General features: G+C 40.1%; 1 protein-coding gene across 1 annotated transcript in view; it reads right to left on the bottom strand.

The window, feature by feature from the left end:
- Positions 1 to 659: 659 nt before the first annotated feature.
- The window catches only part of LOC115359500 (solute carrier family 12 member 5-like), a 204,105-nt gene continuing 188,831 nt past the window's right edge, over positions 660 to 15,933 (bottom strand). The window contains exons 18-26 of the mRNA XM_030052017.1: positions 14,859 to 15,054; positions 13,797 to 13,966; positions 11,737 to 11,868; positions 10,483 to 10,590; positions 9,832 to 9,957; positions 7,996 to 8,231; positions 7,589 to 7,603; positions 7,228 to 7,361; positions 660 to 5,890 (exon numbers count right to left, since the gene is read on the bottom strand). Of these exons, the coding sequence (XP_029907877.1) occupies positions 5,799 to 5,890; positions 7,228 to 7,361; positions 7,589 to 7,603; positions 7,996 to 8,231; positions 9,832 to 9,957; positions 10,483 to 10,590; positions 11,737 to 11,868; positions 13,797 to 13,966; positions 14,859 to 15,054 (1,209 nt within the window). The 3' untranslated portion in view covers positions 660 to 5,798. The remainder of the gene's footprint in view (positions 5,891 to 7,227; positions 7,362 to 7,588; positions 7,604 to 7,995; positions 8,232 to 9,831; positions 9,958 to 10,482; positions 10,591 to 11,736; positions 11,869 to 13,796; positions 13,967 to 14,858; positions 15,055 to 15,933) is intronic.

The following is a 15,933-nucleotide window of genomic DNA, read 5'->3' as shown; positions in this document are numbered from 1 at the left end:
ACCATGAAACACAATAGAGAATAATACATACTTTTTTAAATTTCTTTAGAATATTTAACTTACACTGACACAAAAAATAAACACCTCCACACTAACTGTATTTGATTTATTTACACATAACCCCCTCCCACCCTTGCCCACAACCACCCTTGCCCCCAGCAGTTACAAGTGCACATGTACACACATACACACCCCCACAGAACTGAAAGGAGCACACTACGGCTTTACCATAAGACTAGGTACAGTATCCAGGAAGAGTAATGAAACGTTCTGAATGAAAAAAACATTTTCATATTAGTGACTTTGATACTTGTGTGTGTATACAGTATATATCATCTATATCTACATCCATTCCAAGCATTCATACAAAATGTTTCCCACAACTCCAGTGAGTTAAAGACAATCTGAAACACTAATTGGGTTCTGTTGTTTATTAAGTGAAATGACCGATCCGTTGAGGTGACTGCTAATGGATATAGATATATATTAATAGGAGGCTCAGTAGATTACAACCGTTACTGACTGTTACAGATGAAGAGAAAGTAATGTCAGAAAGAAGACATTAAAACCTTTTCATGCAAATTCTGGTAGTATTCCTAATACTTGAGCACTCCCAAATTTGTTTTTAACTCCTTTAAAACAGTTAAACTTATTTATTATTTTTTTTAATATCAACTAAAAGTCCAGATGAAGAACTTTCACATGACAGCAAATGAAGTGCGTTCTCCAGAGTTTGTGTCTAATTCACTGGAGTATACATATGCACACCTATCATATATGTAGTTAACTGAAATATACTTTGGTTATCAGTTTATCTGCAGATATATATGACACAATTGACAACAGTGTGAGAGGACCTTTTCAACAAATCTACCATAAAAATAGAATCTTGTACTGCAACTAATATTCATTCATCTTGGATACACTGATTGGCCAGTCAAAAAGAAAAGATAGCAAACAATTCATTCTACTTAAAAGAAATGTGTGTTAAACTGATATGAACGAAATACTTTTTTTTTTTTTTAATACCACAAACACCCAATATATTTTCAATACTACACCTTGTTTCAGGGTAATTGCATGCATGCATTGAGTTACACAACATAACTGGAATAGGGCTCTGCTTGCACTGCATGGATAGCATCTTCAGTTTTTCTCACCAGACTCCCAGAGAGATCATATAATGTAAATGCAGCTTTTTTTTTTTTTGTTTCTTTGTTTGTTTGTTTCGTGTTAACCTCCAAAAATCACAGATTGGCTGCTTCTATGAGGCTACTGATGGGTATGGTGTGTAATCTCGCCTCAGCTACAGCCTGCGTATCCACATCTCAGCTTCCTCTGATTGACAAAAAGCTAGTGTGAGGCACTGCGTACCAATTGGTGGTTTCATGTGTTTTCTCTGTTGGTGTCTTGAAAGGAAAGCCTCCTCAACCCGGTAACAGATGTGTTTCAGAGCCCTTAATATCCACGTGAGGATGGAGACTTTGTAATGCTCACCGGCAGGTTTGTCTTATGCTACAGTTGTGCAGGTGAAGGTTTGGATCAGCTGGCAATGAGGAACATGCTGGTTTCATTTGCATCTCACATTATCGTCCAAGCAGAGCCAGTACCAGAAGTGGAAGCGCTTGTTTTATATTCTTTGATCATTTTTCAGAATTATACTGCAATCACATATAAGTACAGAGCTGGGGTGGATTTGTGACTGGGAGGGGGAGGCCAGGGAATTGGGGTGGGGCTGGGACGGCGGGATTTTAGGGAGGCTCACCTCACAGATTGAGTGACAACCACTAAAAATTCAACAGTTACTATGATTCTTCCAAGAGGTTTGGCAAGAAAAGGGAAAGAAACTGTGATACATGCCAAATGTAGTAGAATATACTTAAATGATAGGATGTAAACAAAATCAATAGGTAGGTAGTTTATTGCAGTTCAGAACTGCAGTGAGAGGATGGACTAGAATAACGCTTAATCGTATGTGCTGTCTCCGACCGCCACAGCTGGCTGTAATACACCCCCGTGCCTCTAGAGATCACTGTGGGATAGAGTCTGTACAGAGCAGGTCGGCTCTCATTGGCCCACCAGCTGCTGTAGACTGTCCTCTGATCACTTCAGTGTAAAGTGCTTTGCTGTCTCGGCCACAACTGGGATGAAGACTTTAGATCTTTATGGTCCGTAAGACCTGGCAAAAACATTCGGATGACATGACTGACTGCTGACAATGCCAGTCACTTCAATGAAAAGAGGAACTGAGAAACTGTGACGAATTAAAAGTACCCATGAGAGAACAATATTGCACATAATCTTACAAAACTCTAAGACTTTGTCCACAGTGATAGAACAGTGTACAACAAAAGACAACACTTCAGTAGGTTACAGTGTCTCTGACTGCAGTGATCAATATTTACAAAGGTGAAATGACCGTTCCTCAGGCCATTGCCATCCATTCACAAACTAAAAGTCTCCTATTACGTTACATAACACTACTTGAGCAAGATTGAAATAACAAGTACCAGTATAGTGAACTCATACTTTTTTCTTGTTTTAATTTTTTTTTTGTTTGTTTGTTTGTTTGTTTGTTTTTTTGCAAAAGACTTCTTTTCAAGGTCTAGTAATGTTGCCATAAGGCAAACGTTCCTGGGTTCTCGTATCTGTAAGTGAGGCAACATTTCATGCTGCTCAAAAGAGAACATCCCTTCCCCAACGCTGCACCTTGAACATGTAAGTCATCGCACTATAGAAACCACTAAAACAAATAGTGCCACGTAGGACCATGCAAACAGTAATTATAAAACATTTATAATTCAATAAATAAATTCATTTCCGATAAACTTTTCAATAAACATCAGATATTTTTTTTTCTTTTGAATAGATTTAAAAGGCTCAGTCAATGCAGGCAATGTTCTAAGTGACAATCCCAAAATAGCCATGTTCTTCAAAACCTGATGTGAAGTTTTACTACTTTGTCATAAGTAAGTGTGACATCAAAGCATATTGAGGAAAAAAAAAAGGTAACTTGGCGTCCCAATCACTGACAGCTAGATGTGGCTGCTGCTTCTTAAAATATCATATGTGCCACAGGTATGTGTGTTAAAAATTCACAACCTGCAACGTTTTAAAGACAACTCAAAGAGATGTTCATGTTCAACTCAAATTTTTGTCATCTTATTTAAGTACACTGTTCAAATTCGAGAGCTATTTGCTTAAAAATGGGTTCACGTTTCTTATGAGATTTTAGATGGTAATAATCGAGAGCAGTTTTTTTAAAAAAAAAAAGAAACAAAATGGTTGGAGGTTTTGCCCTCAGACCCCCCAAACAAATCTCACCCTAGTGACCTTATAATATTGCGTCAAACATCTTCAATAAGGTTCTCGAATAAAACAGAAAGCTAACCCTGTCCAGAGATCGCAGGCCAAAAGTTTACAAGTAAAGCCTTGTCTTGGTAGACAAACACCAGCACTGATATGTATGTCTATGAAGCCTATACCCTTTTTCACTTTATCTTTTATGTTCCTTTAGTCATCTCTATTTACAGTACAAATAAATCTATTAATACTAGCAGCATTCACAACATATGGTCTGACATTCAAACAACACTAAAAACATTTAATACTGTTTTTAATAGTTCTATAAACTAATTTGTTTTGCTTCCCTCTATTGTATATATGTATTCATTTATATTTATAGATCTACTACAAGTGCAAATGACCAAAAACAGTTTGTTCAAGAAACAAAACCAAACAACAAAAAAATAGTCAAAGCATAGTGACAGCTGTCCTTGGTCAGAGTGAGATGGTTCTGAAGACTCATGAAATCTACATATACAAAATATATGTGTAAAAAAATAAATAGCGTGATCACGTGAGTCCGGATTTCAACTATTGCACATTTCTTTCAAGATGCACTTTTCAATTTTATATATGATTTACTAATGATTCATTCCTATGGTCGGGGACATGTTTGGCTCAAATCTTAACCAATCTAGAGGATAGAAAATCTCATTTGGAGAGTCTACTGCATAGAGTTCAGCCTCATGGACAAAGTCAGTTTCCTCGCTACAGAAGCCATTGTCCATTCCATTTATTTACCCCAGAAACAATCAATCAATAGATGCTCAAATTCTTAACTCCTCATTATCTGGTAGGGGAGGGGGTGTTGGTACAAACAAGTTAGTCTGGGCAATCTATATTTTTTTTATCATATACAGGATGACTTTCCAGCTATAGTGTTAACACCATGCTAATTCCAGTGACACCTCACTTGTAAGCAATTTTGATTATTAATTCTTTTTGAAAAATACTTTCATATGGCACATATATCTAAATTTGGCAAACAACAATATATCTTTGAATGGCAATCGAAATGATAGAACTATTTCATAAATATGTATAACCTCTGTCTATAAACATAACAAATACAGATTTGTTTTCTAGATGAAAAAATAACACATTTAATATCCGTTTCATGAACTTGATGAATTCGTTAAAAATTTCACTTGTTGCACAGTGGCAGACAGTGCAGGTGCAGTACTTGTCAAGGTTACAGTGACAGTTACCATAGTGATAGGAGCCTAAGCCATCCAAAAAAAAAGCATTTTTAGCTGACCCTCTGAGCGAAGGAACAGTTTCTCCACTAGAAGCTTTTAGTATGTCACAAAAATACTACACTCATACTGAACAACGCGTCAGAGCTTTTACAGTATTTACAGTGATCCACACTAGGGTCAAGGGGTGCTGGCATCTGACAATGATGATCTCCCAGGGCATACTCTCTCCCCACTCCTCTGTCAGACTGCCATCCTGCTAGGAAATGCACTATTCACAGTTTAATTACGTGTCAATCTCTAAAAACCAAGCTAGCCTTGTTGTTTTTTGGCACTAACAGTGGCCACAGGGATAAATAGCCACTAAGAAGGGAGTAAAAGGGGATGAGTGGATAGGTAGTGATGGTGGTAACAAAACAATGGCAAAAAAACACACGCACAGATATAAGGATGTCATGCTAGGTTAAAGAGTGTGATATACCGCAGTTTGTCATGGACATTGGATCCACATACCATTTGAGTCTTCTTTGAATATCACTGTGAATTTCACAGTCCGTAAGGATGACCATGCTCTTCTCCGTCAGGCCACTGGTATTGACCGTGGGTAGCAGTCTCTTTGCATTGAAAGACGATTCACCTCCAAAAACAGCAGGCTGGAATGCTGCAGAAGGCGTCCATGTTCTGTGATGGATTGAACACGCAATCCTCCCCTCAGCTCATTTCAGCTCTTTAGATAGAAGACTACTTGTAGAAGCAGTAGCCGCTCCTATGCCACGCTAGCAAAAAAACTCCTTGAACTCATCTGCAGTGATTAAAACAAAGACAGACACATACATGCATGTGCACTCACACCTCAGCTAACAACCCAGACCTCCCTGCTGAGTGACCCTTTAACTCAAGGCAAGTTACTAGGCTATGGACTAGCAAAGAAAAAGCTCTGAGTAGAAATATCTTCCCCTAAGGAATAAATCCAGATCGTGTCTAAATGAGTCTAGAGCCTAGAGTAATTACAGTAGCTTGTAGCGCTAGAATGATGGGCTTGGCGGCTGAACATGTGACACTGTTCATCCAGTCTACAGGAGAGGGAGCAAAGGGAGAGGTGCTGAAGCTGAGCTGGGCTATTGGTTGGGTGTGAGAGGACTATCGTACATAAATAAATGTTAGGGTGACATGAGTACAAAGCAATGTGGACAGGAGGGTTGGAGTATAAGTGGCACAGGAACAGGGGATAGGTAGGGGTGGAGGGGGGCTGCTTTCTCAAGAGTAGATAGTGATAACCTCCCGGCCGCCTCCGCGGACCAGGAGGACCCGGTTGAGACCCTCAGTAAGGACTTCAAGGAACTCCATGTCTGGGAGAGAATGGTTAAAGAAACAAGAAGTGGCGACTACAATACTACTCAGTACTAATTAGCAGTCGTAAGTGCTTGATTAGCAGTCGTAAGTGCTTGATTTCAACTGTTCTGAATATTATGAATATTTAATAGGCAGAATTTCACAGACAGGACTACAGAAAGTCAGATTTATATACTTTAACTCTCGACATGCTGAATCTGAATTGCCCCAAAACAAGAAATGCCACCTTTGCTTGAGGGTGGTGTTACAGAAATTGTCACAGGCTTACCAAAGCTGAGTAAGGATTCCTCCTGGTGAGAGCATGAATGTATTTAGCAAATTTTATGTTAGTGTTGTAATTACATGCAGTGGTGGACTGGGACATGGGGTCATCAAAATACATAAGGTTCATTTTCTGGGAAGCATAAATTCACTCAACAAACTACAAGGCAGTCTATACATTTAAAGGCATGCTGACTTGAATCAAAGGTCAACAGTGGGATTACAGGAAACTTCATGACGACAGCAAAACTGGCATAGTGCATGCTCTTGGTAGCATGATGCACTCATCAAATTTCATGGAAATTTGCACAATTGATTTAAAAAAAAAAAAAAAATGATATTTTGTCCAAAGGTTGGCCCTACAGGAAAGGCCATGCAGTGACCAAAATGAATGCAAATATGCCAAATATGCTATTCCACTAATTAGATCTTGCAAAATCTTGTTTACAAGTAGACATTTGGCCTGAGGGTGGCACTAGTGGAAAGGTAAGGGGTGACTGAAATAAACAGGGTGCATGCTCTGGGGAGCAGAGACATGATCATCAAATTTCATGGCAATCTGCCCAATAGATTACAATACATGTGGCCTTACATCAAGTGTTGAACCAAAGGACAGAGGCCCAATGTGCCAGTACGGCAAAAAATGGGCAGAAATATTATTTGCAAATTCTATTTGACCCAGGGGTGGCTAACACTTGTAATGTTATCTGCTTATTCTATCACAAGTCATTTGCTTCTTCTAACTTAACTGACATACTGTACTTTTTGATCTGCAGTTCATTGATGAGGGACAGGACGGTTATTTCTCTGCTCTGTTTTATAAGAAATATTTTCTGTCTAAAATCCTGAATGTCCTGTACCATCAATTTTCATATAGTAATGGGCATAACTTAAACACTAGGCATGCATCAAGAGGTTGTTTCTCACTTCCCGTCTCAAAAACGAATACAAGGCAACTGTTCCTTGGAAACAAATACTTCACTTTCAGGACAGCAGCAGAAGAAGATGTTATCCATGCTTTGGAATGAAACGAGCGCAGCCTCGAACATGTGACTGTTCAGGGAAAGGATACAGTTCTCGTCCCCTGTCCGGTTCTTGGGTGGCCCGGGCATGTTGAGGAGGACCAGCTTGGCCTCTGAAGACTTCTTGACGATGACTTCGTTCAGCCGAAGCGCTGTGTGCATGCGTCGCACGTTGGACTGGTTCCTGAGCGAGAGCACAGGAATGGAGGTCAAACTGACTGTCACATAGTAATGACTTGGAGAAGAGCGTGGAGAGTCACCTATAGTTATAATACTATGCTTCAAAGCTGACAGAGATAACAGCTACTTCCTCAACTATTTCTTAACTCTCATCACCTCTGTGACTGACCAATACATATGAGATGTAAATGGATAAGATTGAATGAACTTCATAGGAACTTCAATACTTACAGGTTCTCCCACTCACTGCAGCATGGCAAGAAGAGAAACACATGGTTGTCAAGTCAAGTCACTTTCTTTATATGGCACATTTCAAAACAACAGGAGTTGACCCAAAGTGATTTACAAACGTGCTAACAGTGCTAAGCTACATGAGTTTTTGAATATTTCTATTTGGAAGTACACTAGAACAATGTTATAAACGTATTCAACACCACATACCTCACAGGCATTTCTCTGAATGAATGAGACTAACAAACTGTGCAACTCACAGTAAATCCCCTATCTAATGACCTTCACAAATCCTAAGAGAGGTGGTATCAAAAAGAGGCATGGAGGCGCAGTGTTTCTGTCAGAAGAGCAAAGAGAAATTCACCTTTACCACACAGAGAAGTTCAATGAGCATTCCAGATACTCACGGCTTCATGTTGAAGATGTCTTTGATGCCCTCCGGTGTGGCTGCGCCGGGTGGCTTGGCCGGCTCTCCATCACACTTCTCGGTCCAGGTCATCTGGACCTGCTCCCCGGGGCTCTGAGCCGACTCTGTGGCCGGGGTCAGCGGGGTGGCTGGGGTCGCGGGGCTGGCTGGGGTGGTGTTGTCGTGGATGAGCTGGACCTGGGCAGGGGGGGACACAGGGGAAGAGGCCGACTTTGACTATGGAACGTGGGGAAAAGAGGACAGACGTGATACAAGGCCAGGTGGAGTTACATGTAAAGTGGAAGGTTGAGAGAGTCACAGTCAAGGTGGAAATGTAGGAATGCAGGTAAAGTCACAGAGAGCCACAGTGTGTGAGAGAGAGAAGGAGAGGAAACAGAGCTGTGATTAAGGGAGGCTTGTGTTGTGTAGTGTCTATATTATTTGGTTTCCATTGCGGTTAACATGCACCCTGCTTAAACACAGAGAATGCATAGTGTGCATGTGTCATATTTAACATGTACAATTTAAAGGTACAAGGTAATTTTATGGTGTTTAGCATCATCTAGAGGCTACTGCAGAATCTAGAGGTTATACGGTAAACAATATTTCATGTATCATAGTTAGAGGCAATATTTTTACACCACAAATTACAAATTACAAATTAGGTTAACACATAATGTTTCATACATGCATAGAAGAAACCAGCACACTGGAATACAGTATTGCAAATCGCCTTTTGTATTTAGTAGAACATCAGGATGAGAGGTAGAAACAGACATGTTTCAGCACTAAGCCATCATCAGCCTTTGTTTTTCACCTCTGTCAACATTTCAAACATAACGTCTGAAAAACCTAAAGTAGATACAAGTAGTATCAGGTCAAGAAACAGCCACAGGAAACATGGTAAGCATACATTTAGGCTACACAGTGGTACAAAGTCAAAATGCTTTGCTCTTAGCTTCACTCCAATGGAAGAAGATGTACCTGAGTGCAGATTATGACTTATGTCTCATGGTCACTGAAGTAAATATTTAACCCGTTTTTAAAAAGTCACAGCTCTTCAGAACATTTTTCATGAAGCTTTTTTGAGACAAACAAATCACAAGAGGAATCAGTTTGTTTAAGTGGTGCCCTAGTTCAGCGAGCTGTTCCTGGCTGGTGCTCTGTGCTGGGCAGAGACACACCAAGCATGAGACCACTGGTACCAATGCATCTCCTTCATTTATATGAGTGGCTTTGGTATGGCTAAGGGTAGCTACACACAGCATATGGTGCTTCACTGACCAACAAATGTAAAAACAGATTGTCAGTTCTATGGATGCGATTAGTTCACAGTGATAATTGTGCTCCAAACGTAGCAGTTTGGAATGCATGTGTGTATTGGCTGGACATATTTGGCTATTCTGAAAGCTTGTAATCTGCAGCTAGCAAGGTAATAGTGGACTGACTGGTGCTGATCAACAGTAGTCTTGAACCCCCAGTGCTGTTATGGTCCTTTGATCCTACAATTACATATTGTACATTTAAATTTGACCGTGCTGTTTACCATGCTGCATGTGATGCAAGCAAATCAGTGATTGCAACTGATTGCATTAAGCTAACCCTTTTTTTTTTTTTTTGCGATTGTCTTTTATTTTGTCCTGTTTGGTTCATTTACATTTTTGTTTTCTTCTTTATTTTAAACATGGTGTTTTTATAATTCCCTTGGGTGGTGGGTTTTATCTCACCTGCTAAATCTGTAAATTACTTTCCGTTAGATCGCTTGTGTATGTGCATATAAATGAAGTCTGAAGTTCACGCTGAAGCCACAGTGCTGTACAACCAGAACGGGCCCTACCTCCTCCTCAGGCTTCTCCTCCTTGCTGCCTCCTGGCTGGTCTTCAGTCACACTCAGCTGGGTGGTCACAGCAGCCGGGTTCTTACGGCGGATAGACCCACGGGATGAATCAGTGATGCTCTGGATCTGTGGAGATACAGAGGAAGGAGAGGGAGGAAAGAGGGGGAGTAAGTGGTATGAGAGGAGAGATTTAAAATAAAATGTTTAAAGTTGAATGTAAAAATGTTTTTCCAAGGCACTTATTTACTGTATGTTTCACGGGTGAGTGAGGGAAAAATGAAGATAAGTCCGCTGTGCTGATTAAATTTTATATTGACCTGGGAGGACCAGGTAATCTGTTCAATGAGTTCAGTGAAGCATTTAGGGAGGCAATAATAGTAAAACACTGACATCAATATATTTCATTTTCTGTGTCTGTAAAAACACCAGCCACTCAGACACGCTTGGCAGCATCACTGCTGCTATTGTTGTTGTAGGTGACGCCGGTGTGGCGGGTGAGCGCTTTGACCTATCTATGCTTTTGTCCGCAGGGCCATGCGTGTCATGTCAAGTCAGGTTCATTTGTGCATCTTTGAGTGCATTTCAAAAATGAAAAGCCACAGAAGTTGGCACAAACAAGAGGAGAGATCAAGCAAAACGTGTCCCTCTAACCTCTCTCTCACGCTCATTCTTCGTCAGATTAATCTGCTTGAGGATCTGCGATCGCTGCTCCATCACCAGGGTCTTCTCATACGTGTAGGCTGAGATGTCACTGTCATGCTGTGGGGAGAGAAACATACAGGTTATTCTGCTCATCCATAACAAGGGAACCTGGCCTGAGACTAAAAACCCAATGAGGTTTAAATCTAGATTTTTCATAAGCATAGCTGGAAAAGTCTTCAGCCATAGTTGCTGTTTGACTCCTGCAATGGTATATTCAAATCACTTTCATAGTGGGTTCCAAGGACCCCCAGGGGTCCCTGAGGCTCTTCCAGGGAGTCCTCAGCAAAATGACAAATGTTTAATTTCACTATAATTTAATTCAGTAGCAGTGATGGGAGTAATGGCGTTACAAAGAAACGGCGTTACTTTTATCAGTAACGAGTAATCAAAGAAATGACTGTTTCCCCCGTTACAACGCTGTTACCGTTACTGACAATAAAATGCGCCGTTACTAGCCGTTACTTACTACTAATCATTATTATTATTTTATTATCCTATTCAAAAAAATGTGCGTCTTGTGGAGAAAAAGCGGTGTGTCAATTTTCAGACTGGTCGGACTTTGCAGTTTTTCGTAACTCATCAACATGCATGGAGAATGACTGAGCACAAATTACAAGAAGTGAATGTGTTTCCTGACGGCAGAGCGGATAGTATCTCTGCCTGTCATACAGAAGATCACGGGTTCAATTCCCCACCTGGACAAGCTGGCATCACTACTTTAAACTATAATGAATTACTTTTTCAAAGTAACGAGCCCAACACTGACAATGATAGATGAAATTTGACAGCAATGTCCACACTGCAACAGCAATGCAAAAATATGTGCATTAATAAGAGGATTTAAGAAAAGAAAAAAGTAATCATAAAAATGACTTTCCCCAGTAATTGAATTACTCTTCTGCAGCAGTAATTGAGAAGTAATCAAAATTACTTTTTTACAGAAGTAATTAGTAATTGTAACTTATTAGTTTTGTGAGTAATTGGTCCCAACACTGTTCAGTAGTAACTGCCATGATACAAAAAATAGTTTTCTAATCTTATATTTTAATGTCATGACTGGATCCGTTTGTCAGTGGTGGTTCCAGGTCAAAATCACTTCAAATGGGGTCGCCCATTTAATGAAAGTCAACTTGGGGGGGGTTTAGAACATGAAGAAGTTTGAAAACCACTGATGCAGCACATCAAGATGCTGAAGAACCTCACCATTTCTACAACCTCCACCATAGCATCGATGCGGAGATGATAGAGGAAAGTGGTCAGGTCCTTCTTCATCTGGATGCTGTTGTCGTCCATCTGGGCCACAGTGAAGATGCGCATCTTGCACTTCCTCCAAACCTGAGAAGCAAAAACAACATGACTGACCACCGGATTTTCACAACTGTCCTACGCCTCTGAACCTCATTTCAAATGGTGTGTCTGGAGCTATGTGTGTGTGTGTGTGTTGAACTATAAACACTCACCTGGAGTAGAAAAAGTTATATGGGAAAAGCAGGGGAATATCACACAAACATTACATACAGTGTTCTTTCCTAGAAACACTTTCTGCGCTCCACCCTCGGGTAACAGTAACACAATGTGAATGAGGGCTGAGGACACACATACTGTAAGATGACAGGGCTCAAGAAGCCACATGCTATTCTACTCCTTTCTACTCTATTCTATTGTAGTTCTTGTAGTTCAGCAAACTTGCTCACAATGTTAGCACTCTCTCTTAATGTCTGTCAGTGTTTCACAGTAATTAGTTCTTGTCACTGTGGAGCCACTGACAGCAGATGCAGGCAAATACACATGTTCACACAGCTGACTTGTGTTTGGCTGGCAGAATGAGGAACACAAATGACTTTTTTTCTTTGTTTTTTTTTGTTTAGAAATGATCAAGAAATATGTTGTTGTTGGATGTGAGTGAACTCTAGACTTCTTGTATGTCACTGATTCTTGAGAATGTCTATTTTCTTCTATTTCTGATGGAAATTTACAACATTTTAATGAATAAAAAGAATCAAGGGCATAATCAGGGGGTCCTTTGCACATTTGTAAGGTTCTTTTATAGTTTTATTTTTAATTTGTATTAATTTAATGATTATATGTTGGCCCATGGCCTACAAAACCAGTTGTCCTCGGATAGGAGATAATCATTTCAACTTGATTAAAACAAGAAAAACTAATAATTTCATTGAATAATATATTTACCACATGAAAGAGTACATCATAATATGTATTAAAAACTACAAACGATGAGTTTTGAACAATATTTACTATTATTTTGTGGTTGCTCAAAATGTGTCCCAGATATTCGTCATCACCGTCAGATATTTATTTAAAAAATAATAATAAAAAAACTACAAGGTCAATTACATTCCTGAGGAGCCCTTTTCAAACCTTCAGCTCTACTGCATGCTTCAAGACCACTCAGGCTCCTGGAAGTTTGCTATTTTCTCTTAAATCTCTTCATATTTTTGGACACTGCTACTGTCACAACCATAACATGTCAACACCGTCACTTCTGTATAAAAAATATTAAATTAGATTATGGAATAAATGTATACTTTATAAGAAGAGGTCTGATGCAGGTAGCAACAGGGCGAAAACAAGCTGGCTAATGTGAACAACTCATGCTTATCATGTGAAAGAGCAGGTTTTTGTCTCCACCGTCAGACGTCACCACCGTCAGGTTTTCTGTCTGACGGTGATGACTGAAGTCTGAAAAATGCTTATAACAGTGCTCAGGATTGTTATTTTTTGTACCAAATAGTTAAATAAAGTTGTTAAGCAAGAAGCCATTGACTTGAGTGGCATAAATTTTGGAAATGTATGTTTTAATGAGGCGACTGTCACCACCGTCAGATTAGTGTCACCACCGTCAGAGGCAGTTATATTGGTTTTAAATGAATATGCTTACAATATGTTTCTTTGGTGCTGTTGAGTTATTAAAGTAATGGTCTCTTTTAATACAAAAATATGTTTTTCAAATTTAAAAAAAAAAAACATTACGGTGACGGTGTTGACAAAAACAAAGTAGCCTAATAACTGGAAAAACCTATTTTATGAAAAAAATGCAAAATGAGGAGGTTGCACCGGTACATTGCTGAACAGCCAAGACCTTGGCCTATAATGATATACCTTCAGATTTTCAAAATTAAAACCTGTTTTGTCCAAATTCCCAAGAATCAGTGATGTATTATCATCGGTTTAATTCATGCTGTGGGCCACTTTCCACATGCATCTATTCAATTCTAGTGTTATGAAACCATGTTGTCCGGTACCTTGTGCTGGCGGAGCAGGAAGGGCAGCAGCATCAGCATGCCTCCATCGTGGACGATCCACCACACGTCGATGTGGCCCTCGGTGAAACGCTCTCCATTGGACGGGAAGGCTGAGATGTTCTTGGGCACAAGCAGAGCCAGGTGGGCGGCGGTGGTCTCCCTCACCAACTCTGCAGCGCAGGAGGACAGGGAGCAACGAGAGGGGTCGAGGAGTGAGCCATCAACACAGAGTCAATTACATCTACCGGCTGTTTTCTCATCTCTATGTAAGAGTCAAACCTAACCACACAGGGTTTTGAGCCTTATCTACTATCAAAATGACACACACAAGCGTAGGTGCATATTAGCACAGAAAAAGGCAAATGCACACCAACACACACACACACGCACTGGAGATTAAGAGCGAGTTGGCCAGGAGCGGTCATGTAGCTCGTCCAGCACCAGGTCAAGCACATAAGCAGCTTGCTGTGTTAAAAGAGGAGTCTTTGACCCCGGCCACAAATGCTGCCCTCTGGTCAGCACTTTAGAATACCCATGAGTATCACACAAAAACGCCCTCTTCTGTAAATCCAAATTGAGTTTAGCTATTCACAATGCGTGCTTGGAAGTGGGATTGACTACACAAATCACACAGATCACACTAATAACACATTCAAGCTTAAGTACTGATATTTTCTTCAAGTAAAACAGCTCCTTTAAAACAGTAAAGGTTATGTCCAAAACATATGATTATGCATGATCTTTTGCATGCAGTGTTAAAAGGATGAGAGCATTGAGATAACTTGTCGTTTTGCGTTAACACGGGGAGTTCAGGACAAAGAGCAGCTACAGAAAAGTGCCAGTGGAGCTGGGAGTGATTTTGTGCCTTGCTCAAAGATGCCTCAGCAGGAGGGGCGCTTGACAACATAGGGGCTTAAATCCTGCAGTTCCCAGTTGAGGGTTAGTCTCTCTACGTATTAGACTACCCTGCTGCCCTGAAATCTGCCTTAGGTGAAGCCAAAGCCATTTTGTTGGACCTGGCTGGATGCCCATAGGAGTTTCTATTCCATCCCAGCAACCCACCAATGAAGTTCCTCCAGGTCTGGTGCTCGTCGGCCTGTTTCCAGTTGCGTGGCCAGCTGACCAGCACGGCGTTGTGTTTGAGACCTCCCAGCCCACTGGCCTGAAGCAGATGGGATGTGGCGTCACGCAGGTTTGAGGATACTGTCACCTGGCAGAAGCCCTTCACCTTCTCCGTCTCCATCAGCTTACGCAGCGCCTAGGAGGGGAGGACAAGGGCGGAACTGTCAACAACGGTACACAGAATTTTAAGAAAATACAGACGATATATAAGGAATCAAATTTGAATTTGTGAAAAAAACAGCCAGGTATACTTGTGGAAGTAACATGAAAGCACAATCTAAAAGGGTACAGACACATGTTGTAATAACAGGAAAAGCTCCCATAACAATTACGAAGACAGTCACAAAGAAATGGTACGCTTACGGCCATATATAGCCATAACATCATCATCATCATCATTGTCATCAACATTTTATTTATTTAAAACCTCAGAAAACACATTAAAGGAGAATCCTCATTTTCAGTAGTGCCCATGTACATAGACACAACAGACATGCAAATGCAGACACATCTAACACCGGAAAGCAAAAGAACACATGGCTATATCAATGCATCTATATCAATATCACTACATATATTCAATACATCTATATCAATTACAAATGAGATAAAATTAAAAATACTAAAAAGTAAAAGTGTAGAAATTGACAGTAAGATAAATAAGTGCATAAATAAATAAAACAAAAAACTAAAAGCAATGACAGTCAATCATTAAACCTTGGAATTGTCTCAACAATATTAATGAAGTCAACTTGAAATTGTGTTGATGCATATTCCAAGTGTGGGGGGTGCAATATATGTATATAAATATGTATATATATGTGTGTATATGTATAGATATATGAGTGTGTGTGTGTGTGTGTGTGTATAGATCTATAGACAGATAGATAAATAGATAGATAGATGGAGATATAGATATAGATATAAGCATAACAATGTTAAAACTAAGGTCTAAGGCCTAGTGCTTGCGGCAGGACCAAGCAGCCAGGAGGCTACATGGGGAGGCACTGCTGTT

The sequence above is a fragment of the Myripristis murdjan genome, chromosome 5 (genome assembly GCF_902150065.1).
Source record: "Myripristis murdjan chromosome 5, fMyrMur1.1, whole genome shotgun sequence".
NCBI classification, from domain to species: domain Eukaryota; kingdom Metazoa; phylum Chordata; class Actinopteri; order Holocentriformes; family Holocentridae; genus Myripristis; species Myripristis murdjan.
The sequence above is the reverse complement of the archived record's forward strand: the minus strand, read 5'-3'. Positions and strand labels throughout refer to the sequence as shown.